Source organism: Dermacentor variabilis, chromosome 10, assembly GCF_050947875.1.
Source record: "Dermacentor variabilis isolate Ectoservices chromosome 10, ASM5094787v1, whole genome shotgun sequence".
In the NCBI taxonomy this organism is placed as follows: Eukaryota; Metazoa; Arthropoda; class Arachnida; order Ixodida; family Ixodidae; genus Dermacentor; species Dermacentor variabilis.
In genome coordinates, this window is record NC_134577.1 from 20,449,323 (window position 1) to 20,475,421 (window position 26,099).

Consider the following 26,099-nt stretch of genomic DNA (forward strand, 5'->3'; position numbering starts at 1 on the left):
CACGGCTACTACGGCATCTCTGATTGGCTCAAAACGTCGCCATTACAGAATTCGACAATATGGCGGAATTCGACGATGACCAGAATGGAACCCCTAGGCATGGTGTATATATTTACCGGCGCGATGGACTCGTGGTCGTGCTCGGCAGGGAGCGTGACCGCGCTAGTTTTGGCGGTCATGTCCTGGCCGAAACGTCCTCTGTGCGTCCGGACGGTGGTACGTTCCTCGGTTGTGCTCTCGTCATGGTCGGCGCTCGAGTCGCCTGCGTCCCGCTTCTCGTCAGGCGGTGCGCCGTCGTACTGACTTCGCCAGTGCGAGCGCTGTGGCAGTTCCTGCTGCGACGAGGCCTTGCGCCGGAGCCTCTGCGACAGCAGCACGCCTAGCGATGGCACGGACAGGTCGATGTGCAGGTCTTTCTTAGAGATGTGGTGCTTTTTGAGAAGGAAGAAGAGCGACACCGACGATAGTATATTAATATTACATACATGGTAAATTAGGGGGCGCTAAGAGAATCGTTATGTAAGTTTATACCTAGAAAACTTTTTCAAAACACAATTTAGTTAATTTCGCGGCAATAGGATAGTTTGGTACAAGAGAAAATTAAGGACTGTGTTGCATATTTTGAATTTCGCGCCGAAATTCCAGTGCCGGTAAGTGCAGTGTGACGCCACAAATTTCCAAGTACTTTTTCTTATTTGGACCGTCGTGACTCAAAGTTGTCAAAACTTCCTAACTGCAGTCTTTGGATTTTGTAGAAAACAATGTGGCCTATCGTTACCGATAAATAGCTACCTATAGCCCTAGCGGACAAAATTCATGACGTGACGACAGCTATCATTTCGAGATCTTTTTTTTATTGCACTGGTTGCCAATTTGTGCAAAGGTGAGCGCCAAAGCGGTACACAAAGGGACAGGGACATGAACAAGACATTCACTTGCAACTGAGGGTTATTAAAAAAAAAACAATCCACCGAGAGCACACCCTCGCGCTGACAGCGGTTGTACTACTACTACTACTACTACTACTACTACTACTACTACTACTACTAGTATTAGTAGCAGTAGTAGTAGTAGTATGACATTACTTTTTATGTATTCCATAAGGTCGCAAGTAAGCACCTTTCCTGTTCACACGCACCAATTTAGCGCTCTCCTTTGCACAAAATGTCGCCCCAACTAAACCAGCAATGTGCTACGCTTGTTGAAATTTTATTTCGTTTCAGAAACGGCAACGCGTTTTAGTACAGATTACTGTTTCAGGGGCAAAAGTGTATACGGTACCTCTCAAGAGGAGCACCGCAAATTTTAGGCGTTATCGGTGTCGCGAGCCGTAGAGTATGTTTGACCACGGCGCGCATGACAACGGAACTGGCCACCGAACTGCCCCCGCTTCAGACGTTACGGGACAGGTCGGGATGCGATCGAGAGCTACTCACTTATACAGACGGCACTCCATGTGACCATACAATGGCCGAACAACTAAGAGAATCCTCCTGCAGCCGACGTCGTCTTGGCCAGGGTAACGACCGCGGCTGAGTTGCTACCCTGACTAAGATGAGTCACCGACTCGCCTTGTTGAAACGTTGGCTTCAGGCTAAATATTTTCTCGTCTGGCCACTTCAAGTCTCCATCTTTCTTTGAACGCTTCGTCAAGTGTTTCGTGGCCATGTATGGAATCTGGAGTATCGTTCAGGTTGGCACCAACGCATACGGTTTCGTCAAGTCTGGGCGCTGCCTTACTTATGTCTGGTGTCGTCGTCTTAACCTACATACCCCTGGACGCGTCTAAAAGACAGAGGATACTCACTGGAACGTTGCTCGCTCCAAACCCGCAACATCCAGGCAGCTGACACAGAACGCCCGCAACCGTCAGAAGGAGCAGAGGCTTCAGCAGGTGACATGACGGCGCCATCTTTGCTGGGACTGGTCAGAATTGAAAAGAGACTGAGCAGCAATCGTGTCTTCCCTTATACAGTCGAACCTTGTTACAACAAATCTGCATTCGACTAGAAAAATATCTTCGTTATATCCGATATACTTTAAAAGCGTATATTTGTTAAAAGCTGGTATCACCACAAACAGTTTAATAGCTAGTTGTATCCGCACTCGTTATATCGATGTTTAACTGTATTATATATGCCTCCTTGATCACGAATTATGCTTGCGACGTGCACGAAAGGAAGCTGGCGTCTGCCATGGGCCAGTTGGAAGCATACTTCTAAGTGGCCCACGCGACTCGTATGCTTCTGTATATGCTTCTGTATCGTCGCTATCAAATCTACAGAAGCATATACAGAAGCATATGAGTCGCGTAGCACGGCGAAGCTACGTGTGCAGTCTGTTGCAAAAGTGCAGGGGCCATCGCTCGCGACGTTAAAGCGTGCGAGCTCCAGTAGGCCGCTATGTCTCCGTTCCCAGTCTTGCTGCTGATGGGTATACCGGCGACTGTGACGTACAGGGCCTGGCAGCTTTCTGTGTAGAGAGTAGCACCTTCCTGTTGTCTTGTATATCTGTATTTTGTATACTGGGAGGCGAGGGATGTATGCACATGAAATTAACTCCTAGCAAGAGGCGCGATCTTTAACAAATTGTGCAAACGTTATTTGACCGAGGAACGAAGTGCTGGTAAGATATTGCGTAAGTGACATTTGCTTTGTTATTCGTACTATAACTATTGTTTGCGTTTTTCCCTTGTGTAGCTCTGTGAACTCTCCCCGAGCGTGTGCGAAGCTCAAGCTTGCTGCGTGGAGAAATAAATTAGCAGTAAATATATTACTATATCGATGACAGTGCATGCAAATGTCGTGTGTTACCTGCCGGCTCCCGTCCGTTTGCTGGCCGGTCAAAAGGCACGCAGCTGTTCGCGTATTACGTCGGACGCGTGTCAGAGCCGTGGCATCGCCGCTGCACCGGTCGGCCCTCCGCTCCCGGAGCTGCCGTCGACAGTCGACGAGCCACTCTCTGGTGATCGGCTCAGCTCTGCTGCCGCCGCCGCTGCCGATGTGTTTTTCCCTGTTAATGGCAATTACCCACTACGGTGGATTGATGGCATAGGACTTCATTAAAACGTCTTTCTGGGCGAGTTAGTGCATACTTGACATAAAAATTGTAACAGCGCAAACACATGCAACCACAAAGTAACAAGAACGAGGCACAAGCGCTTGTGCCTCGTCCTTGTTACTTTGTGGTTGCATGTGTTTGCGCTGTTACAATTTTTAAGTCAAATGATGGCATAGGAGAAGGAAGAAACGTGGAGAGATTGGAGCAATAGAAATTATTTTCGATAGAGACTGGAATAATAATTAATACAACACGAATAATCAATGTTGAAATATTGAAGGGATACGCACGTGTGCCAACTGCGTCTTTTTTCTCTCTTTTTTTTTCAAGCAAATATGTTTTTGTATGCTTCTAAGTTTGACGTAGGTTTCTCACTGAGCCGATCACGGAGACGGTGTGACAGTAAACTGGACTGAACCCGTAGATGGTGTAATCAAAACTGGGCTGGTTCCTGCCCTCGTGTACAGAATCAAAGGTGGTGTTTGGGTGGGCCGATTCTGACACGATGAGGGCAAGGTGTGTGTCCACAGGTGTGGGTTGTAAGCTAGTCGACACTGGAGGCTGTGAAACGCGACGTTAAGAAGAAATATTACGGATTAAAAAAGAAAAGCGCGCATATAAATTTTGTCTATTCAAATAAGATATACACAAGGTAACTTTTATGTTATAACGATTCATTATGACGCCTCAAAGCGAATTCAGGGCTCCAACACACGTTGGGTTGTGTTGCATTTACACTTGATATATCGCGTCCACGCCGTAGCACACCGGCCTTCAACGCTGCGAGAAAACCGTTGCAGAACACTGTCCCATGGAAAGTTTCGCACTTGGAGAATCTGCGGAGAATGGAGCATTGGGAAAGTTACACGTTTGTATTTGACACTGCAGACCCATTCTTGTTGACACTGCCACTAGATTGCGATTCACATTTGGAGGTCTGGTTACTCGTGAGGTAAATCATGCTTGCGGACAAATTACAAATAATCTTCATAATGTCCGCTGGTAGTGGTCGGTGCACTTGCTTGAAATTCCCGCCTTGAGTGGGCTATTCTGATTAGCGCAAGCCGCAGTGTCGCAAACGTCAGTTTTAATTCAAGGACAAATTATTAAATAAATCGCCGATTAATATTTATAAAAATAAATAGAATTGATTACTTTAGATTTGTTGCTTGGCAACGTAAGAAGTTTTGTGAAAAGTCGACTGTTTGAACCACACAAGTCATTACTAGCCGACTAAAAGACTACTATTAATCCAAGTGGATGACCAATCAGATAAAAGTGTGACATTTTTCAATGTGCTTGATGGCGTTGTCAACAAGGTACGAACGGTTTTAACACATTTTGATAGCATTTACCCTCGAAATGAAGTAGACAAACGTGCCCTTCGAGCTACAGTTAGATGCATAGCGTGGGCTTGTTAAATTCGGGAGAGCAGTGCTTTTTACTGCCCCGCCCAGTGAGGCCCTTGGTCTGTGTCACGATCATATGTTGGCGCCGTCTTATCGTGTTTCCTTTCGTTTCTTGCTTCTTTCGTCAGATCGCAATGATCCTAGACTCACAGTACAGGCGAGCGGACAGCTCAGGCACGTGCGAACTGGGCCAGGATGAGAGCCTGTACTGTAGGACACAGAGTGTGCAGCTCAAAGATGACTTCTGCAGCGGTGCGCGCCGGTGAGTTTAGCGCGAGTGCGCCTGTGCTTATTTGTCGCGATGTTACCTGTTACTGCCTAGTAGACCAGAATTGTGGTTGTGTAAGTAAGGCCGGAGTAAGCTCGGTGTGTTCTAGTAACGTTGGTGTGTTCTCCCGAAGCGAAGGTAGCGTCCCACATGTGATGGTTCCTAGAGCACGTATTCATATCACGGAAAACAAGATCGCGGCGACAAGCGACGCGATGGAGATGGCTGTCGCGCCCTCTCGTCGCCTACAAGTCGAACCCAACGTGAGCGGCGACCTTCGGCGACGTTACCTCGGTGTTGCCTGTATGAGGGCAGCAAATACGCATCGAAACTGGCGTGGCGCATTCTCTTATAATTTAAGTTAGTTTGTTTTGCTGTCCAGAGCAGCATAAAGCATTTCTAAATGTCTTGCAGTAAGTTTTTCTTATCCTTGCACGTATCAAAACTTGGTCGTATTCGTGCGACAACTGGTAGTAACACTGCTGTACATTCTATTACGGCTTCGCGCTATTGGCTTGACGGGCGGCGAGCGACGAATTCTAGATTTTCAAAATCGAGCGACGATAACGTGCGATCTGTTCGCGCGACGACCCGTTTCGTCGCTCGAAGCCGTCGCTCGTCGATGTCACGCACAATATCGCCCTCATGGTGTTTGGGCTGCCTGTCAAAAGCTTCTTGATGAAGGTGCCCCCACTCACAATTTCGGCAGTGTTCAATACTTATTGAGCGCTCATGCATTCATGCTCAGCCTTTCTTTCAATCTTGCAGTCTGATTTGACCACATATTCTCCATCATGCTTCACCATTTGTATGTCAGATGGCAGAAAAGTGCGTGAATTAATTTTCGGACCAAACACGATTCCTCATTTCATGACGCTCTTTATGCGGAGCGAGTATTTAACTTAGAGGAGTACTGACAAAAATTTGCGTGGGCCTCTTTTTTTCCACTTAATCGGTAGCTATTGACCCGGTAACCATGGCAAAGAAACTTCTTTGCTCCACCGTACGACTGTTGCTCAGTTATACGCTTGTATGTAATGACCGGTTGCAGTTTAATTTTGAAGAGCACTTCGTGCCCTGTCAAGTAAGAAGCATGCTTGTAAACAGCGATGACCACGCGAGCGTGCAGACCTGTGACGCATGTTGATGCACCGTATACCATACCATCTGTGCTCCAGCTTTGTCTGCTAGTTTGGTGGGAAACCTGTGCATTGCTACACCATCGTAATGCTTCATTGGGCAGAAGTCCACTATGTAGTTTGATCCTAGCATTAGAGAGGTTTAGTGTTTCTGCACACTTTTACCATTTCCGTTTTGCTGAGTAACCAGAGAGGTCTACAGTGGAGCAACACTGGTAGCGACATCTGTTGATGCATTGCCTAACCAGAGAGCACGCGAAAACTAGTATTGCAACTTACATACTCTACTTAACTGCCGGTGTAAAGCATAGGTAGCGGCACAGTTGTTAAAGGGACCCTGAAACGATTTTGACGATTTTCTACAAGCGTACTGAGTCATTAGAGTAGGTCCTTCTGATCATTAATTGATGCATCTAAGCGTTCCGCGTAAAGCGTGTAATTTATTATAAGGTTCTAAATATGCAAATCGCTGCCGATCACAGCACACTACGCGGTGGAATTTTAAGCCGCCCTTACCCATATGATGCAAATCACCCATATGACGTCAGTGGGGCGAGCTATCCGATTGGCTGACCAGGGCGCATGATCGATAATTTTTCCAAATTTATGGTAAACAAATGATGTTCGTAATAGTTGGAATGTTAGTTAATTTGTTTTTAAAACACCCGCCGTGGTTGCTCAGTGGCTATGGTGTTAGGCTGCTGAGCACGAGGTCGCGGGATCAAATCCCGGCCACGGCGGCCGCATTTCGATGGGGGCGAAATGCAAAAACACCCGTGTGCTTAGATTTAGGTGCACGTTAAAGAACCCCAGGTGGTCAAAATTTCCGGAGTCCTCCACTACGGCGTGCCTCATGATCAGAAAGTGGTTTTGGCACGTAAAACCCCAAATATTATTATTATTATTGTTTTTATAAAAATAAAGTAACATAAAGGGAATGCACAAGAACAATCTTTCAGTACACTTAAGCACTTCCAGCACACAGCAAGCGTCTGCTTGTGTTACAATGTGCTCCGTCTTTGACGAGAGCTATGATTTGACTATGTTGCGTTGTGGACTGCAAACATAGCGACTGGCAATATGTCAAGCTGTGACACCGTGTCCCTCTGCAAGCCAGTAGACGAGTGGACTGGCTGCAGCCCATCGCACTGCCACTATCCAATTGGCGCCAGGATTTGTGCGATTGCGGCTGTCACTTTACACGGGAAGATCACTAACGCAATGGCATTTCGTGAGTCCGGTATTAGGGTAAATGCAAGCGCAAGGGGACAGGGACTGGCCGTGTCCCCTTGCATGTCGTTTCATGGGCAAATGTGAATGGTCTGCACGGTGCAGCCACCTGGTGGCATAGAGCTCAACCAGACACAGTAGCATTAACAAAGTGTATTCTTCTTTGCTGCTGGCGTAAATATTTCGCAGAAGTGTAATCATTAACACGTTGTTTTTGTAAATGTTTAAAATGTCTTGCACTTGGTTAGAGCAATATTAGCTCTTTCTTAGGCTGGTTAAGCTCTGCGCCAACGGGTGGGTGGACCATGGAGACTGATCAGGCAGCTCACGTAGGTCTACGCTGAAGTTCCTTTATCAGCTTGAATTTATGGCTTCACCGAAAACGTTCATCGAAACGTTCAGTATAGTGTGTGGTTACTGGAATACCAGACATGTTCGGCGCTGCGACAGAATGTTTGCAACGCACACTGCTTCGATAGCTCTTGCTTGGGGTCGATGGCCAAGCAGTTAGCAGAGAGGTTTCGCGCTGGCAGGGGCAGGCTCCAAAACAACCGGAAGTGGATGATGTGACGTCACATCGTGATGCAGACCCAGTGAAGGCGGAGCTTAACCCTGATCGCTCAGCGAATGAGTTGAGGAGGAAAAGCATGGCTAGGGAGGAGGGTAACTTGTAATCGCTTGTAGCTCCATTAATACGTAGCACTTCACTTAAATTGTGGTGCGAATGTTCTACTTAAGCTGTACACTACACGTCTACAAAATTTGTCCGAACCGTTTCAGGGGCCCTTTAATGCGCCATACTTTTATGATAATTCCCTTAACATTAACAGTGGAGCGACAAAAAATTTCTAACGCATTTAATTGGCCAAATTGTCCCAGGATGTTGACACCAGCTTTGCTACTGCCAGCCAGGGCACGGGGAACCTGGTAATCCGTAAACAGTGAGAAATTTGCATGTAGGCATCATGTGCACACATGCGTACGCTTTGTATGCGGTTAGTGCAATAAACTGAATGCAAACAGTGCTGAAGCATCTTCCAAATGGCGAGACAAGCCAATGATGTTGCAGGTCACCGTAATGAATGGCCAAAAACTCATGACGTATACAAATAGAACCTGTGCTGATGACTACATCTATAGGTGCTGCGCTTTCTGATTCATTGCTCGCATAAACTTCAAGGTTAAATTAAAATGCGTGCTAAGCTACATTTGCTATTGGTACTTTACAGATGATACCTATGAGCTTGCAGCAGTGGAATCTGCCAGTTATTTTAAGTTGGAATTTTTGTGTTAGTACCCCTTCAGTTGAGTTTCATCATTTTATTTTCATCATTTGTTTGATATATTTTAGGGTTTCATCACTGTGCCTTGCTATACGAAGGAGCAAGTCATCAATCATCGGCCAAAAGGTGAGCGCCAGTCATAATCATTAGACTGTGACTTCTTGCCTTTTTAATATCCACTATGGTAAATGAAAAGATGCAATACAGAGTTAGAATTAAAAGTGATTGCCTATGTGCATATGGCTCAAATTGAATGTGCATATGGCTCAAATTGAATGTTACTGATTTAACTGTTATCAAAAATATATGTTTGCGTATATGTGTTTCAAACATGGGCATTATTTTAACACCAGAGAATGTGCTGCAAACATTAGTGAGTAGTTGCTTGCCTATTGACATTGCCTGCTGACATAATGTGCGAAAGAAAAGAAGACCACGACAGCCACAGCAATGTTTATCTTGACCTGGAGCCTTCACAGTGTGACACAATGTAGTAAAGAATAATTATGACAATTATTTTGCCTCTGACAGTGACACGTGATAAGAAGGGCAATATTCTAGGTTTGCTTTGATACTAAGTGGGCCTTTGAAGGCAGATGCACAATTTATGAGGCAACTGCAATGTATGGTCTGTAAAGTTAATTTCCCTACAAATCTCTTTGTGTCGTTAGGAGCTCCAAATTCAGCTCACGGATGATGCAGACCCATTTTTTTTCTACACGCTCACTCTCACTGAAGAGGACTTCCAGAGGCAAGTTTTCATCATTTCTCTTTTATTCCTACGTATTCCTTGAGGATTCAGAGCTTTCTTTGACTGTGTTATTTTGCATGTCATAGCTTGTGTTATACAGTCACACCTTGATATAATGAATTATCAGATATAGCAAACAATTTTTTTTTATTTGCGGCTCAACAGAGGATGCGAGCCAGCATCAATAAGCCAAAATGGTCGCAAAAGTATTTTTAAAGGTGCCCCCCAGTTTCTCTTAGTCATTAGAAAAAAAAATAAAAATTTTGGTCAGTGGTGTCATCAGTGAACAGCAAACGGAGACAATGAACATCTGCCAGACAAAAATAATTTTTGTTTTTCAAGTAAATTGGTATGAATTGGTTGTGAACCTGAAAAATGGTCTGTATGATCTCAAATCGCCTGTTTCTCACTCGATGTTTCCTGTGCCAAGCCTGGGTAAGTAAGGATAAGCATTTCTATATTCCCTTCTGGCTCCAGTTAATTACTATATACATCAAAAATTTAGTTTGACCACATTTTCTGGATCATCAGAATTATGAAGAGCATACTGCTGGATTTCTGCTGGATTGAAAATTTTTAATTCGGTGAGTTTTTCCAAGTTCACACAACGTAGACTCCATGCAACAACTCTCTATAGAAGAATGTGAGATATGAGAACATGGACTATTTTATGCCTAACATACTTTTAAAGCACGTATATCTAGCCACTTCAAGAAATGCCTGATGTAAAACACTGTGAAAAACAATGAAAGAAGTGAACACACTACACGACGACATACTGACACGGACAGCAAACAACAAGCAGTCTACCTTCCAACTTGTTTTACTAAAACACTATACCACACACATTCAAACTTCCAGCACAGGTCCAAACATAGGTACTTCAAGATGTATGCGAGATGTTTTAAGTAAATTACTTTCATAAGTGTTTTTGCTTTTGATATAATAGTTTTACAATTGAGTATTTTTCTTATGTCTTAGTGTTCACGTTCATAATTCTGTTGCATGGCCCTGGCTATGCACTTGTTGATGCCAATTTCTGTTTGGTCCTTTATAACGAATATCGGATATAACAAACAGTTTATTCCCCCGAACATGACTTCGCTATATTGAGGTTCAACTGTATGGGAATTTAATGTACAGACTGTGCTGCCCATTAGGAGTAAATAAATTTAATTTTGATGCAGAGTAAGATATGCCAGGATTATATGTCTCCATTGATTTCTCATTTGGCTTGCATCCCGCAGCCTCAAGTCACAGCAGGGTCTCCTCGTGGACTTCCTGGCATTTCCGCAGAAGTTTGTCGATCTGCTTGAGCTCTGCACCAAGGATGAACTCAAGGTTCAGTTTGCTTCACTCCATCTGCACCCGCAGCACCACTATTATGTCCCAGATTTTGTGTGTGCATGCGCGCACGTACGTGCACATGTACTTGCATGCTGTCCCACTTACCTGCAGCCTACTAAGGCAGTAAGAGAAAACAGAACTGGCATTCCATGTATGTCACAAATAGTGTTCCTCTGTTAATCACAACACACTATGCTGGAGCAATGGCGCATGAATGCAGCCTCCAAAGAAAGCACTTTGCAGCATGGGCCATGCCTCATGATGTGCTGCCCTCAGTAAATCTGATGGCATAACCATGGGTGCAGGGAGAGTGAATACATCAGCAAGTCTTTTGTCTCATTGCACAGTGAGGCTGAAGACTACCTGCCGAGTACGTTGTGCCATGCCCATATGTCACTTTGCTCAGACGGCTCACAGCATTAACCAATAGAGCTAACCAATAAGTGCCCCCAGCAACTTATCTCGGCAGTTATACCGGGAAGCTATTGCTTGACTGTGACAATCATCCTCGGATGATTTTTAGCATTCTTTAACCCTTATTTACCACAGGACAGCCCCCGGTTTGTGCTATCACTCACGGTGCACGGTCGGATAGGCTCGGATCCTGCCATTCTGGATGTCATAGAGGCCAACCCTTTCAAGCACCTAGTTCACCTGTCGCTCAAGCTGGCCCCTGCTCCTGATACAACCGTCCGCAAGCACCTGACCTCTGCCATGCGCCTCTTGAAGGTGTGTATATCGACTTTAGAAAGATTTAAAACTTCACACGATGGGACAGTAGGCGAGATAAGAAGCAGTGGCATGTTTGAGGAACAGTATTTATTTAGTCATGGTGGCCGGGATGCTGTGTTATGCGGGGTCACAGTAAAGATTGATGCCAGTGCGCATATACAGTCAAACGCCTTAATAATGAAGTGTTTGGGGCCTCCGAAATCCTTTGTTATGCAGGTCACTTCGTTGTACTGGTTGAACACTGTACGGCTTGCAATAGAGCAACCTAAATGCCTTCAACAAAATACAACTCTTATTTGAGATGTACTTAGTTAAGAAGTTGGACATTCTCTTGTGCATTCTTTGTCCGAAAGAATGTGTGGCTGCAGGCGACCTTATGGCATCGACCTTCATGGCTTGCTTCGTGGTGGAACCTGATAGCGATGCATGGTACAGCTGCAGAGTGCCGAATGCTGCTACATGCTATATTGCCTCACGTTGTCAAAATTCTTGGGCCCGTATTCACAAAAAGTTCTTACACTGAAACATTCGTAAGAGCATATGCCAACCAATGGTGATATATTCGACATGCTATTATTAGCGAAGCCAGCTAGCCCATGACTAACTGCACTTACAAATGAAAATCTTTATTAATTCAGTCTTTGGTTTGTTTGAAGGCTACAGCTGCCTTCTCCTTCCTGTCCAGGATTGTTTAGATGATGTCATTGAGTGTTTATTTTGAGCGTACCATCATGTGTGTGTGCATGCGTGTGCTGACCGGCACTTCCTATGCGACCGCAGCTCAATGACGGTTGTGGAGGGCAGTGATGCTATGTGTGTTTGTTGTAAAGTAACCAATCAGTTGTTGAGGATGCCCAAATTATTTATTGTGCAAGTAATTTTGTTGTAGTAGTGTTTGCTGTAGTGACGTTCACAATACATATCAAAGATAGGAATTCGGCTGGGGCATACATATTACTTCGTTACACAGGTAATTTTGCTGTAAATGCATTTGTTGTAGAGTTGTTGGACTGTATTTCATGCATGGGGAAACATTTTTGGAGAACTGCATTCAGACCCTGTGGAAATCTTGGTTCCTTTTCTCTAGTGGGGTTCAAATATAATGGAGCAGTTCTTGGATGCTTACGTGGTTGGCTTTTTGTCATATGGTTAAACCATATGATCAGAAGCATTAAACCTTAATCGAAGGTAAAAATGGCTGAACGTTTTGACTCTCGTACTACAGCCTTGTTTGCTAAGGAAGCCAAAATTTCATTTTTAGTTGTTTATGCTTGCTGTCCATTTTTACTTTTGATTAGGATTTATCTGAAGCCAAGCGAGCTATCATCAAATGCTTGACTGTATAGTGAACCTTATAATAATGAAATAATACTTGTGTTTGAAGGTTCCTCCACTTCAGATTGCAGTGTGCATTTTTTCACCTCATTCAAAATTTATTAGGAAACCATTTGAGTTAGTGTAAAATTTATAATTGAAAAAAAAAAAAAGTCAGAACTGCTTTATTTGCCAACTCATTGGTGCTCGTACACAGATTTCAGTGCTAGGAAAACTGCGAAGGGACATATTTCAGGCTTTATGTCATTCACTGCATCCACAATTTGTAGTTTTACAATACAATGCTTCCATCTTGGCATGCTTCTGACACTGATTTTGTAGATGTCAGTATTGTGGGAGTGAAGTGTTGACTCATGCCATGTTGCAGGATGAAAACAGGCGGCTGGAGGTAGCATTCCGAAGCTCTGAGACGGACTTGCAATCCCGCCTGAAGCAGTACCAGGAGATGGCAACGGAGCGTTCACGTGAGCTGGATCGCGTCCGCTCCCTTCATGCCTCTCAGCTGGCGTCCCTGCGAGAGCAGCATGAACGCGAGCTGGCTGCGGAGAAGGAGAATGTGCGCAAGGTGAAGACGCTGTGTCTGTGAGAAAGTGGCGGCTTCATGCCCAATTTGCAGTTCGAGTGTGTGGAATGGATTGTTCAACAGAAATTGAGTCGCGCTACATAGGCAGGTCACCCCTTGGAAAAAACACAAACACGACTTTCGCTTATACCCACCATGGCTTTTAGCGGGTATGGTGTTGCACTGCTAAGCACGAGGTCGCGGGAACAAATCCTGGCCGCAGTAGCCGCATTTCGGTGGGAGCGAAATGCAAAAACGCCTGTGTTCCATACATGTTAAAGGTCCCCTGGTAGTCAAAGTTATCTGGAGTTCGCCACTACAGCGGGCAAAACCAAATCGTGGTCTTGGCATGTAAAACCCACAATTAATTCATTAAACTTTCACTTATACTACCACATGTGGCATGAATAAGGTACACTCATACCTAAATATAACGAACATGGATACATCAAAGTAAATTTAATATGTGCCACATGTTGCAGCTCTTGTTTGTGCTAGTGGTGTAACAGTGGTTGTTGCTTGTCACATAAGATAAGATTAAGACATCACTTCATTCCACTGACCATTATGTTGTGCTGGAAAGAAATTGTAGCCGACGTGTATGTCGTCGTTGGTGGTGGTGCACTTGGACTGGCCAGCATAGCAGGGAGCTGGCTGCAATAGCAAAAATATCGCCTGAACCCATTTTCTTGCTGAGAAGAGGATGGCAGACACAAAAATGCTGTGCCACGAGTGTGCTTGTACCATTGTTATAAATTCATTTATTCATTGTTTTTTTTTTAGTTCTTGATCTCTTCGTGGTACTATGATCTCCTCGGGGTTCCGATAAGCAAACACTTAGCAGCGGCTTATGTGAACTTTCGTCTACTCACAACACACCTCTACCAGTAGTGGTCCAACTGTGCCATTTGCACCATTTTGATACAATTCAACTTGCCTGCTCCTGGCTGCTGGGCCCACTCAAGTGTCATTTGCAAAAGTACAGTATTTTCGCATTTTAACACTAATGCAATGTTTCCACTAGGATTATGCAACTTAGAATGACAGAAAGCTGAGCTAGTTGATAAGGATTCATTATTTTAAAAAAAATGGTGAGGCGTGCAGACAGAACACAAGAGAAGAAGAGAAGAGAAGTGGACGTGTTGTCCACTTCTCTTGTGTCCTGTCTGCACGCCTCACCCTTTTTTGCATAAGGACTATGCGACCACTCCACAATATGAATCAGTTTGTAAACCTTCAAATGCAGTCAACGACTGATTTTTCGGACACCCAATTTTTCGGACATGCCCAAAAATTCGGATGCATTCGAGGCACCGCCATGTATCCAATAGAGTCAATGTATGAACGTCTAAAATTTCAGACGGAAAAAAGCCTTCGCTGTCCGACTTTCCGGACTTTTTGCCATGACCACGGGTCCAAAACGGCAATAATCTCAGCCACCACCGCGGCCATATTGATTATCTTGCCGCCTCGAACCGGCGCTCTCGCTCGCACGCAGATCCGCTGACAGCCGTAGCCACCACCACGGCAACGCTAGGCCTAGCTACTTTTATGTTAGCTACCAAGCTTGCTGTTCAGCGCCGTGTTTTTTATTGAAACAATTCGCCGCTGTTAAATGGCGCCGACTCCGCCTTTGTAATCCTCGCCAATGGCTTCGAAGCTCTGAAAGTACAACGTGTTGCACAATCCCAGTTCCCTAAAGTCAGCTTCGCCTCGATACAGTATTGCTACGAGGTGAAGCGTACGCAAAGTATTGCAGTGAAGCGTACCAAAAGTGAGAAGGGGCAATTATCACGGAATGCGGTGTGTTTCCCATAATTATGCACGCATCCACACGCCATATCCTATCACAGTACGAGCCTTGGTATGGCTAATAAGTGTACTGGCTGGCCTTTAGGGCTATTTAGACCTTTAGGTGTATGTCTTTGTTCTCGTTAGCCTACAAAATTTTATTTCATTGTTTACAAAATTAAGTTTCTTGCCTACCCAAATAGATATGTTCGCGACAAAGCATGCATGGTATACCACCCATGGGAATAGGTTACTGTTGGCTTTGTGTCTTGCTTCACTGTTGAAGAGCACTTACTGATTGTACAGTAATAACAAGCTTTGCCAAATGGCTACAGATTACTGCTGTACTATTCCAAGTGTTCCAAGAAGACCAATTTTCCTGCTCTGAAACTGCTCCAAAATGCTGATGTGACTGCTCTTAAACTGCTACAGAATGACAATTTTCCTGCTCCAAAAATTGGTACAAATACTGAACTGACTGGACCACCACTGCTTTACTTTAATTTTGCATAGAATGGACCATTCTCGTACGATTATGATCTATTGTAATGAGCATCGACTGTACTGGCATGAAACAGTAACAATTAATGACGTCACTGTAAAGTAGAAAACAGCGCAAAAGTGAACATGCACTAGTGAGGTGATGAACAGTAAAGAGAAGTCCCCTCTCTGGTGCCTGCATGTTTTATGTTTGGTTCTCTACTCACATATTGATCAATGAAGTTGCACATCAGTCATTCTTCAGACACCACTTTTGAATTTATGCAACACCTTTCAGCTGCCTTGCCCTCAGTTCATGCTTTTCATTTTGTTTACTTTGCATCTCTCCTGCTGGTGCCGATGCCATTCAAGGCTGTGTTGCTTGTTTTACTGCAGGCCAGTTCGGAACAGCAGTTTCGGTTGGACCTGGAGCACAGGGAGACAGAGCAGCGACTCAAGAAGCAAATCCAAGTGCTAGAGGCTGATGTCTCCATCAAGGAGACATTGAACAAGGTGGGGGCCTTTTTGATTCTTGGTTACCATCAAGTGCAAATGGCTTGTCTGCTCACATGCAAGGATTCGCTATTTGCATCACTCATCCTTGTGAGCGTATGTGATTAGCCAAAGAAGGACGAACGATTATTATTGACAAGACAACTTGTCTGAAATAGTCTGGTAATCTGGGGCACATAGATACAGTAACTACAGTGCCATTATTTGAAGCCGCTGTTGTTGATACAGTTGTAGTGATGAGATTGACAGTCTCAAAATGCAGTAAAATGGCCTAGAATCTTGTACGTTAATATGATGCTAGTCCTATAACATGCTGGCAATGTAGGGTAGCTTATGTGATGTCACAGATTGAGTGTAACCATACCATCTGTTTCTTTGGCAATGCGATTGACTATTGGAAGTGAGTAATTGTGTGTGATGCAGTAAATTGCTTATGAAGCAAGCCAAAAGATTGCAATTTAACATTTTATTTATGTTGAATCGACAGAAATGACTACCTTGCCTTTTATATTCTTCAGGACCTACAGGAAAAACTGGCCAAGTCCGAGCAAGTCTGCCGGGAGCTGTCATTAAAGGTGAAAACGTTGGAATCTGCAGTGGGACAGTGCCAGCGAACAGCCGAAGTGCTCTCAAGGTGTGTAGCGTGTGGTTATCCTCAGAAGAGCGAGGCAGTAATGATTCTAAAAGGTGCATTCTCATTTATAGCCTTAGTGGCTTAGCCACATTTCTTTCTACCTCTTTTTCCACCACGGAAGCTTAAAGCAGATTTTTGCATCCACTGCATTCTTTACACTAAGGCAGCTTTTGCTAAGTACAATGTTACGGGCTGTCTTCTGATGAACTGTATTCTGTGCTTGAGTGATTGAATTTAGTGGTGAGCTTTGCTTTCAGTACCACACTTTTAGCTTATGATGCAGACTTGAGGCCTGTCACACAAAGAAAGTACATACAGTGACCTGAGGCTGCTGTGCCTTTACTGTGCTTGACATGTATGCCATATTGTATGATACGTCATATTCTATGACACATGCTGCATTATGACTGCACTTGGTTTTCGTGTGTACACTAAAGGTAGCTAATTTGCTTAATGATTTCAGCGTTGGAACCAGATGTAAATCTGTTTGAAGGTGGTTCTGGAGTGTTGGCAAGCCTAGAAGAAGTGTTTGGGAACGTTTAAAATAACGGGGTGTGAGCAGGGAGTGGGTGAAGTTTTTTTTTTTTTTTTGTAGCACGTGCAAAATACTTTTTTTGTCACCACAGGGAGAAAGACACTGTTGAGGCTGACAAGCAGCTGAACGAAAAGGATGCCAGCACGTTGAGGTCACAGCTTGATAAATTAGAGGCCGAACTGTTGCAGAAGTCTCAGCTTCTGGCCGAGACGAAGGCGCTGCTTGAGAGCTGCGAGCAGAAGAAAGTGAGTACTAAAGTGTAACAGCGCATTGTATTGCGTGCCTATCCTCTGAAGCATTTGTTTAAGACATTTGCCCTCGGCTTGCCTTACATCCAGTTCACTCGCGTATTCCCTCTCAAGTATGGTTAGGTGGCCTGCTGTCTGTGCCTGCCCAGCCGTGCTGAATCTGAAAGATCTATTTAGAAGGTGCCACTTTCCCAGCTGTTGGTCACAGTGTATGGGGGCACGGTAGCCGTCAAGGACGGCAGAACACTAGGTGGGGCAATGAAATTAAGAAATTCATGGGTGCTAGTAAGAATCGGTGGGTGCAAGACAGGGATAATTGGAGATCGCAGGGAGAGGCCTTCGTCCTGCAGTGGACATTAAATATGATGATGATGATGATGATGATGATGCCACCAACTACCTTGTTTCAACGTGTCTCACCGCTGCTTGTTGAGATTAGTGCCTTATCTTATCTTTACCTGACCCCATTTCCTCTGCCACTAGCTGCAGTCTTAATTAAACAGACAAACTATATCTAAATATGAGATGTTTCACTTATTCTGTGCCGCAGGGCAAACTTGAATAATAATAATAATAAAAAAGAAGCTTCAGCCTTCTTTAGTTTATTTGAGATATATCTGCTATCACTTCTTGTCAGGGCAGCTAAAATGTCTGTTTTCGTTCTTAAACCTGGGCTACCACGTCTGCAATCTTGACTATCCCTCCGATGAATGCATTCTGAAATTGTCTTTCCTTGTCACTGCAGATGTCTATGTCGGTGAACTCAGAAGTGGTTTGTGTGATGGGACAGTGACGAGGAATGGCAGTGTAGTTTTGACATGTCACTGTCCCATTTTTGCAATGAAAGCATGTCAGCTATCCAGGGGCAGTGCCAAGATTTTTTTGTTGGGGGTGCAGGAAGGAATTTAATCACTGGGCATGCCCTCGTTGTGGGAGGGCTGCGATGGGGCAGGCAGGAGGAATTTTCTTTTTATTTTTTTGAGGGGGTGGGTGCCCTCCCCTTTAGAAGTTGTCTCTGCAGCTAGTGCATGTTAGCACTCATTGATGTCGCAGCAACTTCATTTAACCTACATAAGATGTTTTCCTCACCAAAGATAAAACACAACAGTTAGACAATAGCAGGAAGGCGAGCACAGATTTGGCTACGAGACGCTTGAAACTGGCCAGAGAGATTGCATACAGATGAATCTCAATATAAAGAATACAAATGTAGGGAATTATTGGATGTCACGAAGTAAATCTAAAATGATTTTTGACAATATCACTGTGTCAATGCATCGTAAAGAATATATATGTATAACAAATATTGCATTTAATGAAGGTACTTTTGTGTAGAATGCAAGTTCATTATATAATGCGATTTGACTGTATCGGTGATGAACCCATGCAGCAACAGGCGGAGGCACTTTTGGAGCAGCGACAGGCCCAGCTCAGTCGACGAGAGGCAGCCGTCAAGACTCTCTCGGATGACATCCTCAAGGGTAACGAGATCATCAAGCGTCTTCAGGGCGAGCTCAGGACTAACCATGCCAAGCTGCGGCTCAGGTGTGCACAAAGGAATTGTCACTTATGTTGAGGCAGGCTTCTGAGGTTCAAAGGTATTCAGTATTTCCTTGTGTTTGTCTTAAGGAAGTCTATGCAATTGCAAATTATTTCTGTGGAAATCTACGGAAAGGAAATATTGTAGGGATGTGTGAATATTCAGTATGTTGAATACAAATTGAATAGTCCTTGCTCTTTAGTTAGTAATTATTTACTTCAAGAATTTACTACTTTAAACTGTCAGATATTAATTTTTGTTCTAATAAAAAAACCTATTAGAGTTACTGCTGTCGAATGTTCCTGCCAATTCTTTGTAAGAGAGATGTCGTTGTCGCACCAAGGCAACAGTAGCTAAGCAAATGCACATGGCAGATAACTTCTGCCCAGTAATTTCTAGCAATTCAAGAAGAATATGTTGCTTTTTAGGCAGCCTGCACACGACGCTGTTGTCTTGAATGTGACAAAGCAATTTACTATTTAACAAGTATCACCATATTTGCATCTCTTTAAAACAACGCGCGGTGCCCCAAAGTATCACGATTCTCTCCTCCAACGAAGCACAACACTTTACGGGAATGTGGTGACATGCTGTATGTGCACCAAATAACCAGAAGCAATTGTTTCTCATTTACAAGCTCCTTAGTTGACTGGGTGTCCAGTCGTCAACAGCATTACATACACATAACAAATAATGTCAGTAAACCCTCACTTTTTTTTACGAAACGGACACCACAATAATTTAAAAATTTACTTTGTTCAGAAATGAGAAAATGTCAAAAGGTCATTTTTCTCAAACATTCATATTTTATTTGATTAGGAAATCTTACTTATTCAAATACCCCTAGAAAATTGTTGTCCACCTAAGAGTGAGAAACTTGTGTGGGTTTTGTTTATGGCTTCATGCTAATCTCTGGTGAACGTCATTTTTTTCTTTCGTAAATCTACTGTAATGTTCTGCTGTAGACTGCGTGACAACAGGCAAGTGCCATCTCCCACATGCTGTATGCATGTGACAGACAGCATCAAATGTAAGTGGCCGGGTTCTGATCATTGGTGGATGTGGCCTGAGTCAGCCACTTGGTCGGCTGAGCTTGATTTAGGAGGACAGTGGGAGTGTCTGTACTCCAATGTTATGCCCCATGTCCATGATATGTGCAGCACATTATCAACGGCACACAATGTTCCGTGCCTCCCAGCCTTCATTAAGCATTTGCCTTCCAAAAATTTCAATTTTTTTCGCAATAATGTTGCGTAAGCAAAAAGAGAGAAAAAAAGAGAGCATACACTGCTGTGTTCTGCGTTCATCTATGACGAGTCACCATGTTCTGTCACCTGCAGGTCAGAGGTCATCACAAAGCAGGAGGACGTGCTGACCGAAAAAGAGCAGCAAGTTCAGAGGCTTGTGCGTAAGGTTGATGACCTCGAGCTGGCCAACAAGAACAAAGAAGCTGAGGTCAGTTTCCTGCCAAGTAGGCTGAGCGACGGTTTAACACAGGCTGCCGTTCAATAAAATGATTTGCTTGTTTGATGGTGAACCTTTAAACCAGGGTCCCCAGGCATAATAATGCGATGCCCTAACCACTACACCACAGGCTTCTAATGCATGCCCAATTTTCAACTGTATCACTCCTCACTCGTGGCACCTAAGTCTTTGAAACAATTTAAATGTGTAATAGTGTTTCGAAAAGCATCCAAAAGCACGTCTGTAAATCATCTCAGCTCATCAATGTATGCTGTAGAATAACAGGGGGACAGTTCTGCGACAGCATCTGGCGGAAACAAAAAAAGACGACCGTAATGCATGGGAGATTAGAATGAATCCCAATTGCCACTCCTTTTCGCTCGTGGTAGCCAGCACTTTGAGATGAAACACTCCGTGGCGCTTAGAAGCTCATGAACGAGTCTAATAGTGCGTTGCGATTAACTCTCACCGTTGCCGCTGTTTGCTCGTGCCAGCTAGCACTTTGAGACAATAGGAATGCTCATTTGTGTTACTAAAGTGATAACTAACACCACAATTGTGGTACTTACAAAGTACAAAGTGTGAGTGTTTGTGAAGTGTGTTTAGTACGAAGGTATTATCGTGTTGCATGGACTTTGTTATCAGAAGGTGCATCTGCACTGCTATTTGACACATTCATTCATTCATTGTACCCTCAAGGCTTTGCAGCATTGTAGAGGGAAGGGGCATGGAAAGAACACTTACAAAGTTGATGAGGAGCACTTTCCATAACACAGAAAATCAGAAAAAGCAGCAAAAGAAAAAATTAATGAAGGGTAATGGCATGTTGGTCATAAGGTACATGGAATGACATGGTGACACACAAGTCATTGCGCTATGCACGCATACACATGCAAAAAAAAAAAAGGCAAGAAAAAGAATGTAACAGCAAAAAGAAAGACATCAAAAGGACCTGTTAAGTTCTTCACGGAACCTACGGTGTAGTACTAGAGATTGGATTTAGCTGGCACTGAAGAAAACTTGCAGCTGCTACTTGTTTATTACTTCCTGCGTTGGGGCACAGCTATAGTAACACTTCTGTCTGGCATGCATTTAAAGGAATGCTAGTGTATGCGTGCCTACGTTTATGCACATGCATATGTGTGCATACTACCAGCTCACTTGCTCCTCTTGAGTTCATTATCAGTGCATTGAGGGCATGCTATATATTTGTGTTATGCTAAGCTGCATGAGCATATGTGACAAATACTTCTGTATAACTTATGCCAACTTTTTTGTTTGTTGCCATACTGTCATTTATTGCTTAAGGTAACAATTAAAAAAAAGGACCCATGGTTGCAAGTGGTCTAAGTATGATTTTGTAATGTTGGATAAGGTTACTCAAAAACCTGTGTAAAGGGATTTTTTTTCTCATGAAAAGTTGGTCTCTGGAGCTTGTCCTATCATTCACAAATTTTTTCTCGTGTGTATGTGGGCACACATGCAAATTGTTTTTTTGTGGAATGCGGGTGACACTGAAATAAATTTCTTATATTATGCATGTATACACCCATGGAATTCGGTGTTTAAATTGCTCGCATTGATAGAGTATGTCTATCTATTTAATTTTTTAATAGAGGAAATAGTCCCGAGATGTTGAGTGGCATATCATTGTTTCCAGGTTGCAAAGGCGCGACAACGCTTGGAAGAGGTTGAGCAGAAGCTTGCCGAGTGTCAGAAGCAAGTCAAAACAAACGAGAATGGTGAGTCACCATACCTCGAAGTTTTGCATTAGCTCGTGATGAATAAGCAGTTCATTCCAGGAGCTGCAAGTATTTCCTGATGAAGAACTTATTTTGAAAAGTGGGGTGTGTACTTGTTGCGTGTCCCCATTGCAATAGTGAACAACTCTTTGTTAGCGCCAATTGACAATAAGCCATTGAGAAAAACAGTGTTACTGGGCTGGACATCATATCAATGAAGCGAGCCATCAAGGCTCTCTGATAATTTTTTAGTAACACAGGCTTAAGTTATACGCTATAATTGGGCCCTCTGTACGTGAATGTGTGCTTTGTTGTGTCCTACTATCCTGATCATCATTCCTCATATCTCTCCTTTTGTCCCCTTCTTTCTGAGCAGAGTAAAAGGCTAGAGGACTGCAGCAGAACTGATAGTTGGGCGAGTTGGTACGAATTCATAGTAAAATATCTTTGCGCGCTCAATTGACAAGGACACAGTCAATCGTGTGTCCTCCCTTCACTATGTCCTTGTCAATTGTGCGTGCAAAAATATTTTACTATGAGCTAGAGGACTATTACCTCAAGCCAGCTTGTCTGATTTTTCTCAAATAAATTACCCCTTCCCTGTTTTTCTGTCTTGTATAGTGCTTCATTCATTAAAATTGTAAATAAGTTTTCTATGTTCAAATTTCTCGAAGTTCTCCCCCTTTTAGTTATTCAAGGAAATCGCATACTCAAAGCACTGCTTAGGAGTCATTAAGTATAATTAATGGTACATCAAACCACAAAATTTTTCAGGGCACGCAAGTCGTAATGAAGGTAAATTCTGCCTTTGCATGACCGTTAGCCTTGAATATAGATTACAGTGTTGTCGTTCCACAGAGGAGTAATATGCAGTGCCTTTCAGTTCTGGGGCATGCATGTTGTGTGTGCCGAGATTTTGATTTTTCACGAAGTCGCGGGCTCTGAAGACATTTACACTCGTAGGTACATGCCAGGAAAATGTGTTCACTTGAGCGATTGAATGAAATGCATTAAATTTCATTCTAAGGAATGCGTTGACTCGGTGGGCATTGAAAATGTCTTCCGAAAGTTAAGCAGAAATTCTGTACTTGTTTTCAGAAACATGCATTATTAGGGAAAATTTCATAAGCTGTGGGGGAGAGAGGGGCATGCTTAAGTTATAGTTCGGCATGTTGTTGCCTTTTCAGTGATGGTATTGGTAAACCTCTTTTACTACTGCGCAGAAACATGAAAGCACAACGATAGCAGCAAGTACAGTCGTCAAATTGTCAAATTAATTCTACAGGTCAAATGCATCGGCTATTTAGGCATCACTGATCATGCATTCCTGTGTAATCACTGGTGCTCACATGTTAGCAGTATACATATACATATTTTTATTATATAACTCATTCTAATTAATCATTCTCATTCTGAACTAATAAAATATGTTTTAATTTGATTATATCTTTTTATATTTGGAACCGACTGTCTCAGTTGGGGATAAATTCAAGGCAATAATTTGACCATGCGACCCCTAATATTGTTTCTTTGCAACCATCTTACATTGACGTTGCAAAACTAACGTGCATTCCAAAGCTGTCCTTGTTGGTGATAATTCTCAGTGCTTGTCATTTGCAGTGATCCAGTGGCTGAACAAGCAGCTCAACTCATATCAGCTACAGCAGGACAAGCGGGGTAGTCCTGTTGGTCTGTCTTCAAGCAAACAGGTGACTTCACTGCATTGCACGAATGTCTAACACTGGTTAATTGATCCATGCTTAAGAACAATTTAGCACAATTCAGTGCTTCTGTTGTCCACTTTTCTTTGTCCCTGTGTTGTTCACACTGTTTTGTTGTTGAGCATGGATCCACACCAAGTACAAGTCGTGATCGTGAAACAGGCTGGCACTAATATCAGGATTTCTTTTCATTTTTTTTTTTTTTTTGTTTCAGTTCATAAGCCCAGTAAACCAAAGCCCCACGTATCCAACGGCACGCAACTTCGCATTTCCCGGGACAGGTGGTGCTGCTGCATCTTTGCAGGTAAGGATGCGAAACTTGAGTCGTGTTACTAATTTTTCAACACCAATGTGTACCATAATCTACAGGGTAGCCAGGATTATGTCCTTACTCCACTGACTATGAACTCTCATATATATTGTGCTGACGTGACACGCTCATCTGGAAAACAACAGAACACAGAGCAGGACAAGAACGGAATGATCAGATCCACAAAGGAGAACTACCATTCACCCATTCACATGCACAAAACGTCTGCAAATGTGATATGTACCCCTTTTCTTCTTTTATTTTTGTTCTTTATTATTTTTCTTTTGTGTGTTTTTGTCCTGGTATTTTTTTTTTTGCACATACATTGTGGCCAGGACAATAAATAAGACAGCTGGTAGCCAGCACTGTGCGCTCATCTTCATTATGTGTCCAACCTTTACGCTGTTTTTCATACCGATTGCTTAAAATGAAATGGCTCAGCTGCACGGTAATGCACTCGACGGACATAATCAGTGTTGAGGATAACAGCGAGAGTGCAAATGCTCACTCGGTAGTCCTTGAACTCAATATTTACTCCCTGCATCGCTTTGCCCATTGAGCCACCCCTTTGTGGTCGCCCGAGAAGGAATCAGCATTGCTTCGACATTGTATTGCAGCCAACTTTTCCCAACCTGACCCCTGGAGTGAGACAAGAATCTCCTGTTCTTCCTAAGCCCATTGAGTAAGTAGGCTTTTCCCATGCATAGCTCCACTGGAGTCTGAACCGTGTATGATCGCACTGCTAGACTTTTTATTTAAAAGCATCTTTGCAAACTTGGATGAATGTCAGTGTCAGTTGTTGAATGTTCATGTGTTTTTTTTTTCTTTTGATTTCTTGAATGGCTATGGTAGGCTATATATTTCATCTGCAAGCTTGTTCACTAATGTTGTCAGTTATTAAATGCTACCATTATTTAGACTTTATTAAAATGCACTTCTATGCTAAATTTTTTCCTTATGTTGTAGCTTTTTTTTTTTTTAATCTAACATATCCCCAAAGGTAGAGCTACATTGCATCCTTGCTGCGAAGTCACAAGGTAGGGCGAGGCTCCGGTCAAAGATATTTTCACTGCTCTTTCTCCCATCTCCTCTTCTCAAGGGAAATAAAGTCTGAATTGAGTTCACCCATCACTGGTCCTGACCATCTTACCTCCCATTGCCATAGGGATTCCCCACTGGTTGACCCGCGGTTCCTGCAGCCTCAGACAGCGGACCCCACAACACAGAGGGCACTTAATCCGCTGACCACTGTGACCACTCCATTCGGGGCTGCTGCAATGGGCCGCCAGAGGGCGCCTGCTGCCACTCAAGCGCCACCCTACTACCCTACCACTGCCAAGACTAAGCCGTCCTGACAGCAACATTAAGGAGAGTGAAACTGACCGGCTCAATCAAAAGCGCATTTTTTAAGCAGAAAATACTGTAAAGGTCTGTGTGCCTACATGAAGTAGGCTCGTCCTGTGTTGTGGTAGCCCTGTTCTCATCTGTCACATTGAAGTATGCGAGATCCAACATTGGCGGGCTCACCAGTAGCAGTGACCCATGGTGAGAACAGGTATTTCTGATCTCTAGTTTTGTGGTCAAGCGTCGTCATAAAGATGTTGCATCTGTCACAAATATCCTATATTTGTTATTACCTATAAGCATGTATTTTGCCACATGCTGATATGAAAAAGAAACATTTTAGATTTACTTCATTATACAATATTATTTATTACATTAATTTTCCTATGAATGGCACTGTAGTGGTGTTAAAGCACCATTATTTTACTTCAGGCATAGCCTAAGAACAACAGAGCTGTGTAATTATAATATCAAGTTGTATTGCTGTGAGAAAACAACTTAAACAAGGAAATTTTGCTTTATGCAGCAGGTGTAATGTTGGAATAAAAAAATATTTGTAATGTCTGGAAATTTTCTTTCTGATAGAAAGTGTTGTAGGCATTCTGTGCCAAGCCCAGAGCACTGAACAAAAAATAACTCACTTAAGGGCTCTGGTTATGTA

The 26,099-nt window shown here is 43.4% G+C and overlaps 1 protein-coding gene across 1 annotated transcript; it reads left to right on the plus strand.

The window, feature by feature from the left end:
- Positions 1–4,296: 4,296 nt before the first annotated feature.
- LOC142560095 (spindle assembly abnormal protein 6 homolog) lies at positions 4,297–26,002 on the plus strand. Its single transcript, XM_075671910.1, has 17 exons — positions 4,297–4,379; positions 4,598–4,731; positions 8,458–8,515; positions 9,061–9,140; positions 10,388–10,481; positions 11,037–11,216; positions 12,922–13,119; positions 15,784–15,900; positions 16,419–16,534; positions 17,161–17,314; positions 18,708–18,862; positions 20,198–20,312; positions 21,982–22,063; positions 23,684–23,772; positions 23,999–24,088; positions 24,712–24,776; positions 25,260–26,002. Exons 2-17 carry the CDS (start codon positions 4,604–4,606, stop codon positions 25,447–25,449), a joined length of 1,911 nt encoding a protein of 636 aa, XP_075528025.1. The 5' UTR covers positions 4,297–4,379; positions 4,598–4,603; the 3' UTR covers positions 25,450–26,002.
- The last annotated feature ends 97 nt before the right edge of the window (positions 26,003–26,099 follow it).